The 14,528-nt window shown below is 41.9% G+C and overlaps 1 protein-coding gene across 1 annotated transcript; it reads right to left on the bottom strand.

Annotated features, from left to right (window-relative positions):
* Positions 1–812: 812 nt before the first annotated feature.
* Positions 813–12,842, bottom strand: LOC110576227 (tripartite motif-containing protein 34-like). The gene is made up of 4 exons (XM_021685293.1): positions 12,530–12,842; positions 4,627–5,113; positions 1,742–1,837; positions 813–1,102 (listed from the first exon to the last, which is right to left on the bottom strand). The coding sequence occupies exons 2-4, from the start codon at positions 5,050–5,052 to the stop codon at positions 836–838; spliced, it is 789 nt and encodes a 262-aa protein (XP_021540968.1). The 5' UTR covers positions 5,053–5,113; positions 12,530–12,842; the 3' UTR covers positions 813–835.
* Positions 12,843–14,528: the final 1,686 nt, after the last annotated feature.

Raw genomic sequence — 14,528 nt, forward strand, 5'->3', positions numbered from 1 at the left:
CTCCCTCTCGAATAAATAAAATCTTTAAGAAAAAAAATGGTTAAAAAAGTAAATGAAATAATAAAGTTTGTTCTTGAAGAAAATCAATAAAATTGACCAAAGACAACTAAACTGTCCAAGAAAAAAAAAGAGAAAAAGCACACCACCAAAATCAGGAATAAAAGAGGAGACATTACTGTGTGTGCTGTAGAAACCAGAGGGATTATAAGGGATTATTATGACTATCTTTATGTCTACAAATCAGGCAACTTTAAAGTGGACAAATCCCTACAATGACATTTATTATCAAAATATGACTTAAGAATGGTAAAAAATATAAGCAAACCTAGTACATATTTTTAAATATTATTTTAAGCCTTTTGAAAAAGAAAAGCCCAGAATGAGATGGCTTCACTGGTGAATTCTATCGAATATTTAAAGAATAAATAATACTAGTCCTTCACAATTTGTTTTTTGTTTATTTGTTTTTCAGGAAATAAAGAAAGAGGGAGAAAAATCTTAGTTTATTCTATGAGGGGAAAAAAAGTCTTAGAATGTGACGTTCATTTGTCTGTGACCAAGCTGAATCATGAAGAGGTACCTGAGAAGTCCTTGGCACTAGATCACTGATCACAGAGCCCTCTAGACTATCACTGGATACAGTACAAATTCTGCCACCATCAGATTTCTGCACTGCACTTGATAAATAAATATGAAATTGTCCCTTGTTATTTATTCCTATAATCTCTGACACACATACAAGAAAGGGGATACTGCAAGGCCAAAGGAACCTTAGTGTCACCACCAGGAAGAGCAAAGCAACATGGGAGAGAAGGAAACTTGGTCTTCATTTTTGTCAAATCTCAGATGCTGGGGCTTCTTCCTGAGTTACCTGCAGCATGTCTACTGTCGACCCCTGCAGCCGATGCTCCAGTTCCGAGACCAGGTCTCTCACCAGCTGGCTTTGCTCGGCCAGCTCATCCTCCATTGTAGCCAGGGTGTCAAGAATAGCTTTCTCCTCGCTCTCCAGTTTCTGCACCATCCTCAACTCCTCATTCTCCAGGACAGTCTTGAGTTTTTTAAACTGTGCTTGGACACCCCTTTTTTCATTTTGCATTTGATTCTTCAGAAATGAGAAAGAGAGGTACTCAGGCTATCGGCAGAGACTGGGAGTCAGAAAGAGAACTATTTTCTTTGGAAAGTTCTCACTGGGAAATGACAGAGAAGCAAGGGAGCAATTCTTGGGGAAACCAACTTTTCCTATTATTTTTTTGTCCATCACATTCCAAAATGATGGCCTCAAGTCTGCATTATTGAGGCCAACCTTGAGCCCAAATAGGATCCTTGGGTGTGGCTCTATTTTCACGCAGCTGTCCAGGACAACCAAGACTCCTTGCTTTACTGCTGACCCCCATCCTCTCACCCTTGGCTGAAAGTTGAACGATGAAGACAAAACCATGAGTCATTGCTAAGTGTCTTCCCCAAGGAGGGTCAAAGACTCAAAATCACAACAGGACTGTAACACAGAATTCACTAGCCATCTTCTATGTGAATACCTCCCCCTAAACATCTGTGTTCATTTATAACATGTTCACTTTTCAGCCCCCACTTTATCAGGGAAAGGATAAAGAAGAGGACTAACCAAAATACTTTTGGACATATCAACTATCATGGAACAAAAAGGAAGGGAGCTCCTTGTCACTAACACCCAAGGTCCTGTCTATATTTTTGTCTAACTCTCTCAGGAAGTATCTCCTCCTACCTTCCAGGAAGTTCTCTCTTCTCTGAGGGTAGCTTCCAACATCTTCACTTCCTGCTGCTCCTCCCTCAGCTTCTGCAGAGCTGTCTGGAGCTTCTCCTATGAGAGAGGAGTCACACCAGAGTAAAACTGTCAGATTTCCCAGCATCAGCATAGAAGATAAATGGGGAAAATATCAGGCCAATCTCCAAAGGGACTAGAGTTTACAGAATCAGTGAGAATAGCAATTAGAATCTATGACTTGGAAGAAAACTTGACGTGGTGAACATGTTCTTTAAGGCCCAGTGATGAGCAACAACTAATGAATTGTTGAACACTACATCAAAAACTAATGATGTATTATATGTTGGCTAACTAAACATAATAATAAAAAAATCTTTTCAGCATCTACAGAAATAATCACTTTTTAAATATATAAATGTATCAATTATATTAACAAAATTACATTCTATTCAGAAAACTATATTAAGAGATTTCCCAGTACTTAATTATACTTGCATTTAAAAAATAAACCAAAAATTAATCAAGAAAAAAAAGACCCAGGTGATAGACATCACCATCCCTTCATCAAAAAGAGGACTGATTCTCTTTGTACTATTAGAACAAACCAAACCCTGCAGCAAGGAAAGAACTTACATCTCCATCTACCCTCCTGTTCAGCAGGGTGATGAGGACCTCTCTTGAGCACTAAATCTCCACCCATCTAGCACAAGGCATAAAAGCATCTACTTCTGACTAAATCTGTACTATAGGTTTATCCTTTCATAATTTAATGGAATGCACAAAAATGTCCTTCAGGCAAAAATTTTTTTTTTAAATGTTCTTCAGGCCTTGGAAGGTGAGAATAGAAAGAAAAGACATCACAGGCCTCAGGCCTATGATGACAAGGTAATTAAAGTTGAGTGCATACACCACACACAAAAATAGACTCAAAATGGATGAAAGAACTAAATGTGAGACAGGAGTCCATCAAAATCCTAGAGGAGAACACAGGCAGCAACCTCTTTGACCTCAGCCACAGAAACTTTTTCCTAGAAACATCGCCAAAGGCAAGGGAAGCAAGGGCAAAAATGAACTATTTGGACTTCATCAAGATAAAAAGCTTTTGCACAGCAAAGGAAACAGTCCACAAAACCAAAAGACAACTGACAGAATGGGGGAAGATATTTGCAAATGACATAACAGATAAAGGGCTAGTATCCAAAATCTATAGAGAACTTATCAAGCTCAACACCCAAAGAACAAATGATCCAATCAAGAAATGGGCAGAAGACATGAACAGACATTTTTCCAAAGAAGACATCCAAATGGCCAACAGACACATGAAAAAGTGCTCAACATTGCTCGGCATCAGGGAAATCCAAATCAAAACCACATCGAGATACCACCTCACACCAGTCAGAATGGCTAAAATTAATAAGTCAGGAAACGACAGATGTTGGCGGGGATGCGGAGAAAGGGGAACCCTCCTACACTGTGGGTGGGAATGCAGGCTGGTGCAGCCACTCTGGAAAACAGTATGGAGGTTCCTCAAAAAGTTGAAAATAGAGCTACCATACAATCCAGCAATTGCACTACTGGATATTTACTCCAAAGATACAAATGTAGGGATCCAAAGGGGTACGTGCACCCCGATGTTTATAGCAGCAATGTCCACAATAGCCAAACTATGGAAAGAGCCAAGATGTCCATCGACAGATGAATGGATAAAGAGGTGGTTTATATATACAATGGAATATTATGCAGCCATCAAAAGAAATGAAATCTTGCCATTTGCAAGGACGTGGATGGAACTGGAGGGTATTATGCTGAGCGAAATAAGTCAATCAGAGAAAGACGTATCATATGACCTCACTGATATGAGGAATTCTTAATCTCAGGAAACAAACTGAGGGTTGCTGGAGTGGTGGGGGTGGGAGGGATGGGGTGGCTGGGTGATAGACATTGGGGAGGGTATGTGCTATGGTGAGTGCTGTGAATTGTGTAAGACTGCTGAATCACAGACCTGTACCTCTGAAACAAATAATACATTACAGGGGGCGCCTGGGTGGCTCAGTCTTTAAATATCTGTTTTCGGCACAGGTCATGATCCCGGAGTCCTGGGATAGAGCCCCACATTGGGCTCCCTGCTCAGTGGGAAGCCTGCTTCTCCCTCCCCCACTCCCCCTGCTCATGTTCCCTCTCTCACTGTTTCTCTCTCTGTCAAATAAATTAAAAAAAAAAAATCTTAAAAAAAAAGGTGTTGAGTGAATAAATAAATGAGCCAAGAGCCAACCTTTATGCCAAATGCCAGGCATTCACTAGTGCCTGGTATGTACTTATTGGGACGCCTGGGTGGCTCAGTTGGTTACACGTCTGCCTTTGGCTCAAGTCATGGTCCCAGGGTCCAGGGATCGACTTCTGCATCAGGCTCCTTGCTCAGTGGTGAGCCTGCTTCTCCCTCTGCCTGCTGCTTCCCCTGCTTGTGCTCTCTCTCTCTGACAAATAAATAAACAAAATCTTTTTAAACAAATAATATATTACATGCTAAAAAAAAAAAGAAGATAGTAGGAAGGGAAAAATGAAGGGGGGGAAATCGGAGGGGGAGACGAACCATGAGAGACAATGGACTCTGAGAAACAAACTGAGGGTTCTAGAGGGGAGGGGGGTGGGGGGATGGGTTAGCTGGGTGATGGGTATTAAAGAGGGCATGTACTGCATGGAGCACTGGGTGTTATATGCAAACAATGAATCATGGAACACTACATCAAAAACTAATGATGTATGGTGATTAACATAACATAATAAAATTAAATAAAAAAAAATAAAAAATAAAGTTGAGTGCAAAGTGGTGATTTCTCAACAAGTTCTATTTTCTGCCCTGTGTTCCCTCCATCCTGGTCTCTTACCTGGTACTCCTGGACAGCCTCCTCCATGGGGACTGTTTGGTGACCACGGTGCTCCTGAGACCGCTCGCAAACCCAGCAAATGAGCCTCTTATCCTTCTTACAGAAGAGCAAAAGCTTTTCTTCATGGCGCTCACAGAGATTTCTCTTCTGCTCCTCTTCAAAGCTCACCTTGACCTCTTGGAGCCTCTCCACTATTTTGGCCACATGCCAGTTAGGCCGCAGTTCCCCAGAGCAGAAAGCCATTTGGCACACAGGGCAATTGCTGCTCTTCCCTCCTTGGCTTGTCACAGACTCCTTGTTCTCTGGAGCGATGCAGGCTTTGCAGAAGCTGTGGCCACAGGCCAGGCTCAGGGGTTCCTTCAGGAGGTCCAGGCAGATGGGGCAGGTCACCTCCTCCTCTATGTTTGTAAGGAGTTTAAAAGCCATAACAGCTGCTCCTTTGCTCCTATCTGTCCTGACCTCAGTGGTTCCTCTTGTTCACCGATCCCTGTATAATTGGCAAGGTTAAAAGGGGGCAGAGTTGGAAAGAGTAAAATTATAATAATTGTGTAGAAATCAAGGACAAGCCCAAATCATAATATTGAAGGACAAGAAAGAAAAGATGGAGAAGGTAGGAGTAGGGGACCCCGTTTCAACAGGTCCCTTGAATTTAGCTGGATATCTATGAAGCCATTCTGAACACCCACAAAAATCAGCCTGACATGTTAAGAATATATATCGGGATCTCTACAAGCAGAAAAGCACTGCCTATCTCAAGGTAGGAAGGGCAGTCATGAATCTGTGGGGTGATATCCGAAGATAAACAGAAGGGGGCGGGAGCCACCATAAGCTGGCTCCTGCAAAGTGCTGTTAACACCAGAGTGCCAAAGTGTCCTGTGTTGGGGACCCAGCAAAAACCCGCAGAACAGTAGCGGCTGCGAAAGGGCTTTAGAGCAGCGCTCAGACATGACCCAGGAGCTGAGGGTGTGGACGCAGCCCAGGGCCGCTTGAGGTTTTAGAAGCACAAAGGGCAGGGACAAGCCCAGGCCCCTGGGATGACCTCTGAGAGAGTCACTGTGGGTGTGCACCCTGGGAGGCTGAGGTTTTCAGCATCGCATACAGAAACAGAGACTGTGTCCTGGCAGGTTTAGTGAAGAGAGCAGACTGCAATTTCTCTGCTCTGGGCCAGAGGTTTGGGTGCGGCCATTTGTGCTCTGACCCTCTGAAGAGGTGCAGAAAGCCGCCAGAGAACAAAAGCTCAAAAAACCAGTTTCCAATGAGCCCATCCCCCTGACAGGGGGCAAGGCAACTCCACCCAAGCAGGGTCGCCTGAGAAACAGCATGGCAGGCCCCTCCTCTGGAAGACAGGCTGGAAGAACAAAAGGGCGACAACCCACGGACCTCATAAGACTGTGCAATCTCAACACCAGGGGAAAATAGTATATTGAGCTCCAGGCATTGCCTCATGGCTTGTTTATTTTTCAGATACAACGCTCTTTTTCTTGTTATTCTTTCTCTTATGTTTCTTCTGTTTTTTCTTTTTACCTTTTTTCTCATTTCAACTAGATGTTTTTTTTTTTTTTTTTTTTAAAAATTTTTTTTTTTTTTTTTGACACAGAGAATAAGATATAGAAAGCATGAGAGGGAGGAGGGTCAGAGGGAGAAGCAGACTCCCTGCCGAGCAGGGAGCCCGATGCGGGACTCGATCCCGGGACTCCAGGATCATGACCTGAGCCGAAGGCAGTCGCTTAACCAACTGAGCCACCCAGGCGCCCTCAACTAGATGTTTAATATACCAATTTATATTTCATAGTAGCTTTTTAACTTGTACTTTTTTACACCTATGTTTTTTATAGATACATTCTTCATTGTAGTCCTTTTTTCCCTATTCAATATTACCTTTTTACATATACAAGTTTTACTTTCCCTGTAATTTTGGGAAGTAGTGTCTTCTAACAAACAGACCAAAATACACCCAAGAACAACTGAAACACCCTACTTTGTCCACACTGAGAGATTATAGCCCCCCCTTCCCCTTACCCCAATTTTTAAAATTTTTGTTTATTTTTACTTTTTAATTTTATAAATTTTATTCTTGCATTTCATTTTGACTTTGTTTTTTTGGTGGTGGCTTCTGACTGCTCTGAATTTTCCTACGTCACATCTTGCTTGGTCGTGGTTGATATTTTGGACTCTGTACATGCCCTCAACCATCCCTCAACAGAATAACTAGGAGGAGGAAATCCCGGCAAAGAAAAGAACCAGAGACAATGTCCTCTGCTACATTATCTAATGGAAATAAGCAAGATGTTAAAGATAGACTTCAGGGTAGCAATCATGAAGTCAATAGCTAAGCTTGAAAAAAGCATTAGTGACAATATAGAATCTCTAAGTGCAGAAATGAGATCTAATCAGGCCGAACTTAAAAATGCTATGAATGAGATGCAGTTTAACTCATTCTCTAACAACCAGGGTAAATGAGGCAGAAGAACGAGTTAGTGATCTAGAAGATAAGCTGATAGGAAGGAAGCTGAGGAGGATAGGGATAGGCAGCTGGAAGCCCATGAGAACAGACTTAGAGAGATCAATGATGCCATGAAACGTCCCAATGTCAGAATTATTGGGATCCCTGAGGGGGTGAAGAGAGAGAGAGAACTAGAAGGTATATCTGAGCAAATCATAGTTGAGAACTTTCCTAATCTGGGGAAGGAAACAAGCATTTGTGTCCAAGAGGCAGAGAGGACCCCTCCCAAGATCAATGAGAAAAGACCGACACCCTGACATATAATAGTACAATTCACAAATCTTAGATCCAAGGAAACAATCTTGAAACTGGCTAGGGGGAAGAGATTCCTTACATACAGAGGGAGGAACATCAGAATAATGTCAGACCTATCCACAGAGACCTGGCAAGCCAGAAAGGGCTGGCAAAACATATTCAGGGTACTAAATGAGAAGAACATGAAGCCAAGAATACTTTATCTAGCAAGGCTGTCATTTAGAATGGATGGAGAGATGCAGAGCTTCCAAGACCGGCAGAAACTGAAAGAATATGTGACCACCAAGCTGGCCCTGCAAGAAATATTAAGGGGGGGTTCTATAAAAGAAGAAAGACCCCAAGTGTAAAAGACCAGAAATTTACAGAGACAATCTATAGAAACAAGGACTTCACAGGCAACGTTATAGCAATAAAACCATATTTTTCAATAATCACTCTCAATGTGAATGACCTAAATGCTCCCATGAAAGGCACAGGGTTGCAGATTGGATAAAAAGACATGACCCATCCATATGCTGTCTACAAGAGACTCATTTTGAATCTAAAGATACAACCAGACTGAAAGTGAGGGGATGGAGAACCATTTTTCATGCCAACGGACCTCATAAGAAAGCTGGGGTAGCAATTCTTGTATCAGACATATTAGATTTTAAGGTAGACACTGTAGTAAGAGATACAGAAGGACACTATATCATTCTTAAAGGGTCTACTAAACAAGAAGATCTAACAATTGTAAATATCTATGCCCCCAACATGGGAACAGCCAACTACATAAACCAACTATTAACCAAAATAAAGAAACCTATTGATAATAATACTTTAATAGTAGGAGACCTCAACACTCCACTCTCAGCAATAGACAGATCACCTAAGCAGAAGATCAATAAAGAAACACAAGCTTTGAATGACACACTGGACCAGATGGACTTCATAGATATATACAGAACATTCCACCCTAAAAGAACAGAATACTCATTCTTCTTGAACACACATGGAACTTTCTCCAGAAAAGACCACATACTGGGTCGCAAATCAGGTCTCAACTGATACCAAAAGATTGAAATTATCCCCTGCATGTTATCAGACCACAGTGCTTTGAAACTAGAACTCAATCACAAGAAAAAACTTGGAAAGAATTCAAACACTTGGAAGCTAAAGAGCATCCTGCTAAAGAATGATAAGGTCAACCAGGAAATTAAAGAAGAACTTAAACAATTCATGGAAACCAATGAGAATGAAAACACATCGGTCCAAAACCTATGGGATACTGCAAAGGCAGTCCTAAGGGGGAAATACATAGCCATCCAAGCCTCTCTCATAAAATTAGAAAAATCCCAAATGCACAAGTTAATCTTACACTTAAAGGAAATGGAGAAAGAACAGCAAATAAAACCTAAACCAAGCAGGAGAAGAGAAATAATAAAGATTAGAGCAGAGATAAATGAAATAGAAACCAGAAAAACAGTAGAACAGATCAATGAAACTAGAAGCTGGTTCTTTGAAATAATTAACAAGATCAATAAACCTCTGACCAGACTTATCCAAAAGAAAAGAGAAAGGACCCAAATTAGTAAAATCATGAATGAAAGGGGAGGAATCACAACTAACACCAAGGAAATAAAAACAATTATTAGAAATAATTACCAGCAATTATAGGCCAACAAATTAGGCAACCTGGAAGAAATGGATGCCTTCCTGGAAACCTATAAACTACCAAGACTGAAGCAGGAAAAAACTGACAATCTGAATTGACCAATAACCAGTAACGAAATTGAAGCAGTGATCTAAAACCTCCCAAAAAACAAGAGTCCAGGGCCAGATGGATTCCCAGGGGAGTTCTACCAAACATTTAAAGAAGAAATCATACCTATTCTACTAAAGCTGTTTCAAAAAATAGAAACAGAAAGAAAGCTTCCAGACTCATTCTATGAGGCCAGCATTATCCTGATCCCAAAACCAGACAAAGATCACATCAAAAAGGAGAATTATAGACCAATATCCCTGATAAACATGGATGCCAAAATACTCAACAAGATCTTAGCCATAAGATCCAACAGTACGTTAAAAGAATTATTCACCATGACCAAGTGAGATTCATTCCTGGGATGCAAGGGTGGTTCAACATTTGCAAATCAATCAACATGATAGAGCACATTAATAAAAGAAAAGATAAGAACCATGTGATCCTCTCAATTGATGCAGAAAAAGCATTTGATAAAATACAGCACCCTTTCCTGCTTCAAAGTGTAGGGATAGAGGGAACATTCCTCAATATCATAAAAATCATCTATGAAAAACCCACAGCGAATATCATTATCAATGGGGAAAATCTGAGAGCTTTTTCCTTAAGGTCAGGAACTTGACAGGGATGCCCACTTTCACCATTATTTTTCAACATAGTACTAGAAGTCCTCGCCTCAGCAATCAGACAACAAAAAGAAATAAAAGGCATTCAAATTGGCAAGGAAGAAGTCAAACTCTCTCTTTGCAGATGACATGGTACTTTATGTGGAAAATCCAAAAGAATTCCCCCCCAAATTACTAGAACTCATCATACAGCAATTCAGAAATGTGGCAAGATACAAAATCAATGCACAGAATACAGTTGCTTTTCTATACACTAACAATGTAACTGTAGAAAGAGAAATTAAGGAATTTATTGCATTTACAATAGCACCAAAAACCATAAGATACTTCGGAATAAACCTAACCAAAGACGTAAAGGATCTATACTCTAGGAACTACAGAACACTTATGAAAGAAACTGAAGAAGACACAAAGAGATGGAAAGACAATCCCTGCTCATGGATCGGAAGAATAAACATTGTGAAAATGTCTATGCTGCCCATAGCAATCTATACTTTCAATGCCATCCCAATCAAAATACCAAAATCATTTTTCAAAGAGCAGGAACAAACAATCCTGATATTTGTATGGAACCAGAAAAGACCCCGAATTGCCAAGGAAAAGTTGAAAAAGAAAAACAAAGCTGGGAGCATCACACTGCCTGACTTCAAGCTATATTACAAAGCTGTGATCACCAAGACAGACAGCATGGTACTGGCACAAAAACAGACATATAGACCAATGGAACAGAATAGAGACTCTAGAAATGGACCCTCAATTCTATGGTCAACTAATTTTTGACAAATCAGGAAAAAATATCCAGTGGAAAAAGACAGTCTCTTCAATAAATGGTGCTGGGAAAATTGGACAGCTACATACAGAAGAATGAAACTCGACCATTCTCTTACACCATACACAGAGATAAACTCAAAATGGATGAATGACCTCAATGCGAGACAGGAATCCATCAAAATCCTAGAAGAGAACATAGGCAGTGATCTCTTTGACATTGGCCACAGCAACTTCTTTCAAGACACATCCCCAAAGGCAAGGGAAACAAAAGCAAACATGAACTTTTGGGACTTCATCAAGATAAAAAGCTTCTGCACAGCAAAGGAAACAGTCAACAAAACAAAGAGGCAACCCACAGAATGGGAGAAGATATTTGCAAATGACATTACAGATAAAGGGGTGGTATCCAAGATCTATAAAGAACTTTTCAAACTCAACACTCAAAAACAAATAATCAAGTCAAAAAATGGGCAGAAGACATGAACAGACACTTCTCCAAAGACATACAAATGGCTAACAGACACATGAAAAAATGTTCATCATTATTAGCCCTCAGGGAAATTCAAATCAAAATCACATTGAGATACCACCTTACACCAGTTAGAATGGCAAAAATTGACAGGGCAAGAAACAACAAATGTTGGAGAGGTTGTGGAGAAAGGGGAAACCCTCTTACACTGTTGGTGGGAATGCAAGCTGATACAGCCACTCTGGAAAACAGTATGGAGGTTCCTCAAGATGTTAAAAATAGAGCTACCCTATGACCCAGCAATTGCACTACTAGATATTTACCCCAAAGATACAGATGTAGTGAAAAGAAGGGCCATATGCACCCCAATGTTCATAGCAGCAATGTCCACAATAGCCAAACTGTGGAAGGAGCTGAGATGCCCTTCAACAGATGAATGGATAAAGAAGATGTGGTCCATATATACAATGGAATATTACTCAGCCATCAGAAAGGATGAATACCCACCATTTGCACTGACATGGATACAACTGGAGGAGACTATACTAAGTGAAATAAATCAAGCAGAAAAAGACAATTATCATACGGTTTCACTCACAAGTAGAACATAAGAAATAGCATGGAGGACCATAGGGGAAGGGACGGAAAACTGAAGGGGGAGAAATCAGAGAGGGAGATGAACCATGAGAGACTCTGGACTCTGGGAAACAAACTGAGGGTTACAGAAGGGAAGGGGGTGGGGGAATAGGGTAACTGGGTGATGGGTATTAAGGAGGGCAGGTGCTGTGATGAGCACTGTGTGTTATATGCAACTAATGAAACATTGAACACTGTATCAGAAACTACTGAGGTACTATACAGTGGCTAACTGAACATAATAAAAAAAAGTTAAATTAAAAAAAAAAAACAAAAGTTAGAAAAGATACCACATTTGGAAAGTGCTCCCCTTGCTCCTGATCTCTCAGGTGGCCTCTGTTTCTGGGTGGCAGATACGGCCGGGGGAGAGGGATGAGTAAGGTAAGTGATTCGGGCTTGCAGCTGTCACCCCATTAAGCTCCTAAGCACAGACAGACCAAGTTGATGAGAATTTACATAGAGTCATGCAGAAATGCTACATTGTTACAGGATGGGCATTAAAATGTTAGGATTCAAAGATCCCTCTGCCTTTGCTCTTGCTGTGGAGAGAAGGAACTTTCTACCTCTGAAAAATAGAGGATTCTGGCTTGTCCTCAGCAAGGTGCAATTCAAAATTATAGAATGGGAAGGAGAATCTCCAGGGTAGATTCAGCCTGTAGAAATAATGGTCCCTCCATGAAAGAACAAAGCCTTTCAAGCCTTCAAACCTCCCTTCTTTGGGGACTGCCCCTCCCCCAACCTCCCCGGCCCATATCCCTCCCCCCCTCACTCTCAGCCGGAAGCTTGCAAGCTGGGCGTTACCCCCCTCCACCCTTCACAGCAGCTGCCTGAACACACGTTCAACTCACTCCAAAATGCAGGTCTTCTCCCCACCTCTGCCCTCTGCAACCCACTCCACACACCTTCAGACACCAGGTGAGAAGTCGTGCCTCCTTGGAGAAGAGTGGAGGCAGGCCAGGGAGGGAATGTGGTCAGGATTCTCTCAGCAAACCAGGGGCCGATCTCCACCAAGATCCGGAGGTGCTAAGTGAAAATGAAAGTTAAAATCTCTGGTTTGGGCAGGAAAGGAGGAGAGAGGCTGCAGACCAATGGGAGATCCCTAAGAGGTGACAAGGCTTTGTGCGGGGGGGCCAGATGAGCCAGTGGTTGCACTCATTCCTTTCCGTTCACTCCTAGATGCTGCTCTCCTGTCCTTTCAAGGTAATCAGTCCTTTGGAGCACTAGGCTTACCTGAGCAATATAATTTCACACAAATGCGCCTAGCCTTTTTCCCCTACAAATGAGCTGTCGTGTGGAAGGAATAAAATTCCTCCTTTACCACAAGGAGGGACCCACACTGAAGGCTGCCCTGAAGCAGCCTTAGGAACATGGTCTCTACTGTTCTGAATCCATTTGCCAGAGTAAGTGAATCTGGCAGGGGTGTATCCTATTAGGTGTGTGAGAGGGAAGGGCTATGCAAATCTGCAAGTCCCTCAGTGGGACAGTCAGTGGCTCTCACGGAGTGGCAGCACAGTGAGCCTGACCTTCAGAATTTGGATTCAGTATGGCCAAAATGACACTTCTGCTAAAGATGCTGGGAAGATGAAACTGTGGATGGTGTCATTTGTTGGGCAATGCTATCTAACATTATTTAACATATAATCCCTATAATCTTAGCATAATAAAAATGAAGCAGGAAAATCATTGTGAAGATTAATTTTGTGTTATCAACTTGACTGGCCATTAGTTGCCCCCATTAAACATTTCTGGGTCTGGGAGGTGGTTGTTTCTAGATGAGATTAGCATTTGAGTCTGTGGACTCAGTAGATTGCACTCCCCAGTGTTGTCGGGCATCATCTGATTTGTTGAGGGCCTAAGAGAAAAGAGGAATTCATCCCTTTTGTTTCCTGTTTGCCTGCTTGAGCTGGGATATAGGTCCTCTCCTGTCCTTGGACTGGAATTTACACCGTCACCCACCCTGGCTCTGAAGCCTTTGGTCTTGGACTGAATGACACCACCAGCTTTCCTGGGTCTGCACTTTGCAGGTGCCAGATCCCGGAACTTCTCAGCCCCCATAATCATGTGAGCCAGTTGTTTATAATAAACCCCTTCGTGTAGGTTCTGTTTCTCTGGAGAACCCCAACAATTCTGAAGTTCTGTGTCAAGTGGCACAGGTGAATTGCGGTAATGACCGTGACAGTGAGACAGGTGAAATGTGCGGTTTCTAAGGATACATGCCAAACAGTGATGCAGTAGAGGTAAGGGCACAAGGAGGATGTTGTAGAGGTGATAGTGTTTAAGAAGTCAACCATAATCCCATAAGACCTAGTCAGATAGGAGGGAGTCATGGTTTAAAAAAAAGAGCTTTGAGTGGGATCTGCCATCTGAGTGGGTCAATCTGGGGTGCGGCTGTCTTTCACAGGAAAAGAGGTAGTTAAATAAAGAAGTTCCCCTACTTTAGCCCCTATTCTCATAGGTCCTAGGATCTTGTTATCATGCCACTTCTTCTGATGTCTCTTCATACTATTAACAACAAGCATGCATCTCATTTTGTTGCTGTTGTTGCTTGAACCCTGAGATCAAGACCTGAGCTGAAATCAAGAGTAGGATGCTCAACCTACTGAGCCACCCAGGTGCCTCTCATTTTGTTCTATTAAAAGTTGTCAAGATGCCCCTTATGGAAATTCCTCCTACATGCTCTTCTAGCTGTCTCCCAGGTGAGCTCAGTTTCTGGGTGGCAGAAATGGCCCAAGAAGAAGGATGGGCAAGGTTAGTTTTTCTGTTGTTTGTTTGTGAACTGCAGTAGATCCCGGAGTTTGAACTTGCAAATCTTGTAAGACTAGAAAACACCAAAGAAACTGCAAAGCAGAGCAACCATCACCCCATTAAGGCTCTCAAACCTAGGGAGGACAGGGCGCTAGG

This window comes from Neomonachus schauinslandi, chromosome 11 (genome assembly GCF_002201575.2).
Source record: "Neomonachus schauinslandi chromosome 11, ASM220157v2, whole genome shotgun sequence".
In the NCBI taxonomy this organism is placed as follows: domain Eukaryota; kingdom Metazoa; phylum Chordata; class Mammalia; order Carnivora; family Phocidae; genus Neomonachus; species Neomonachus schauinslandi.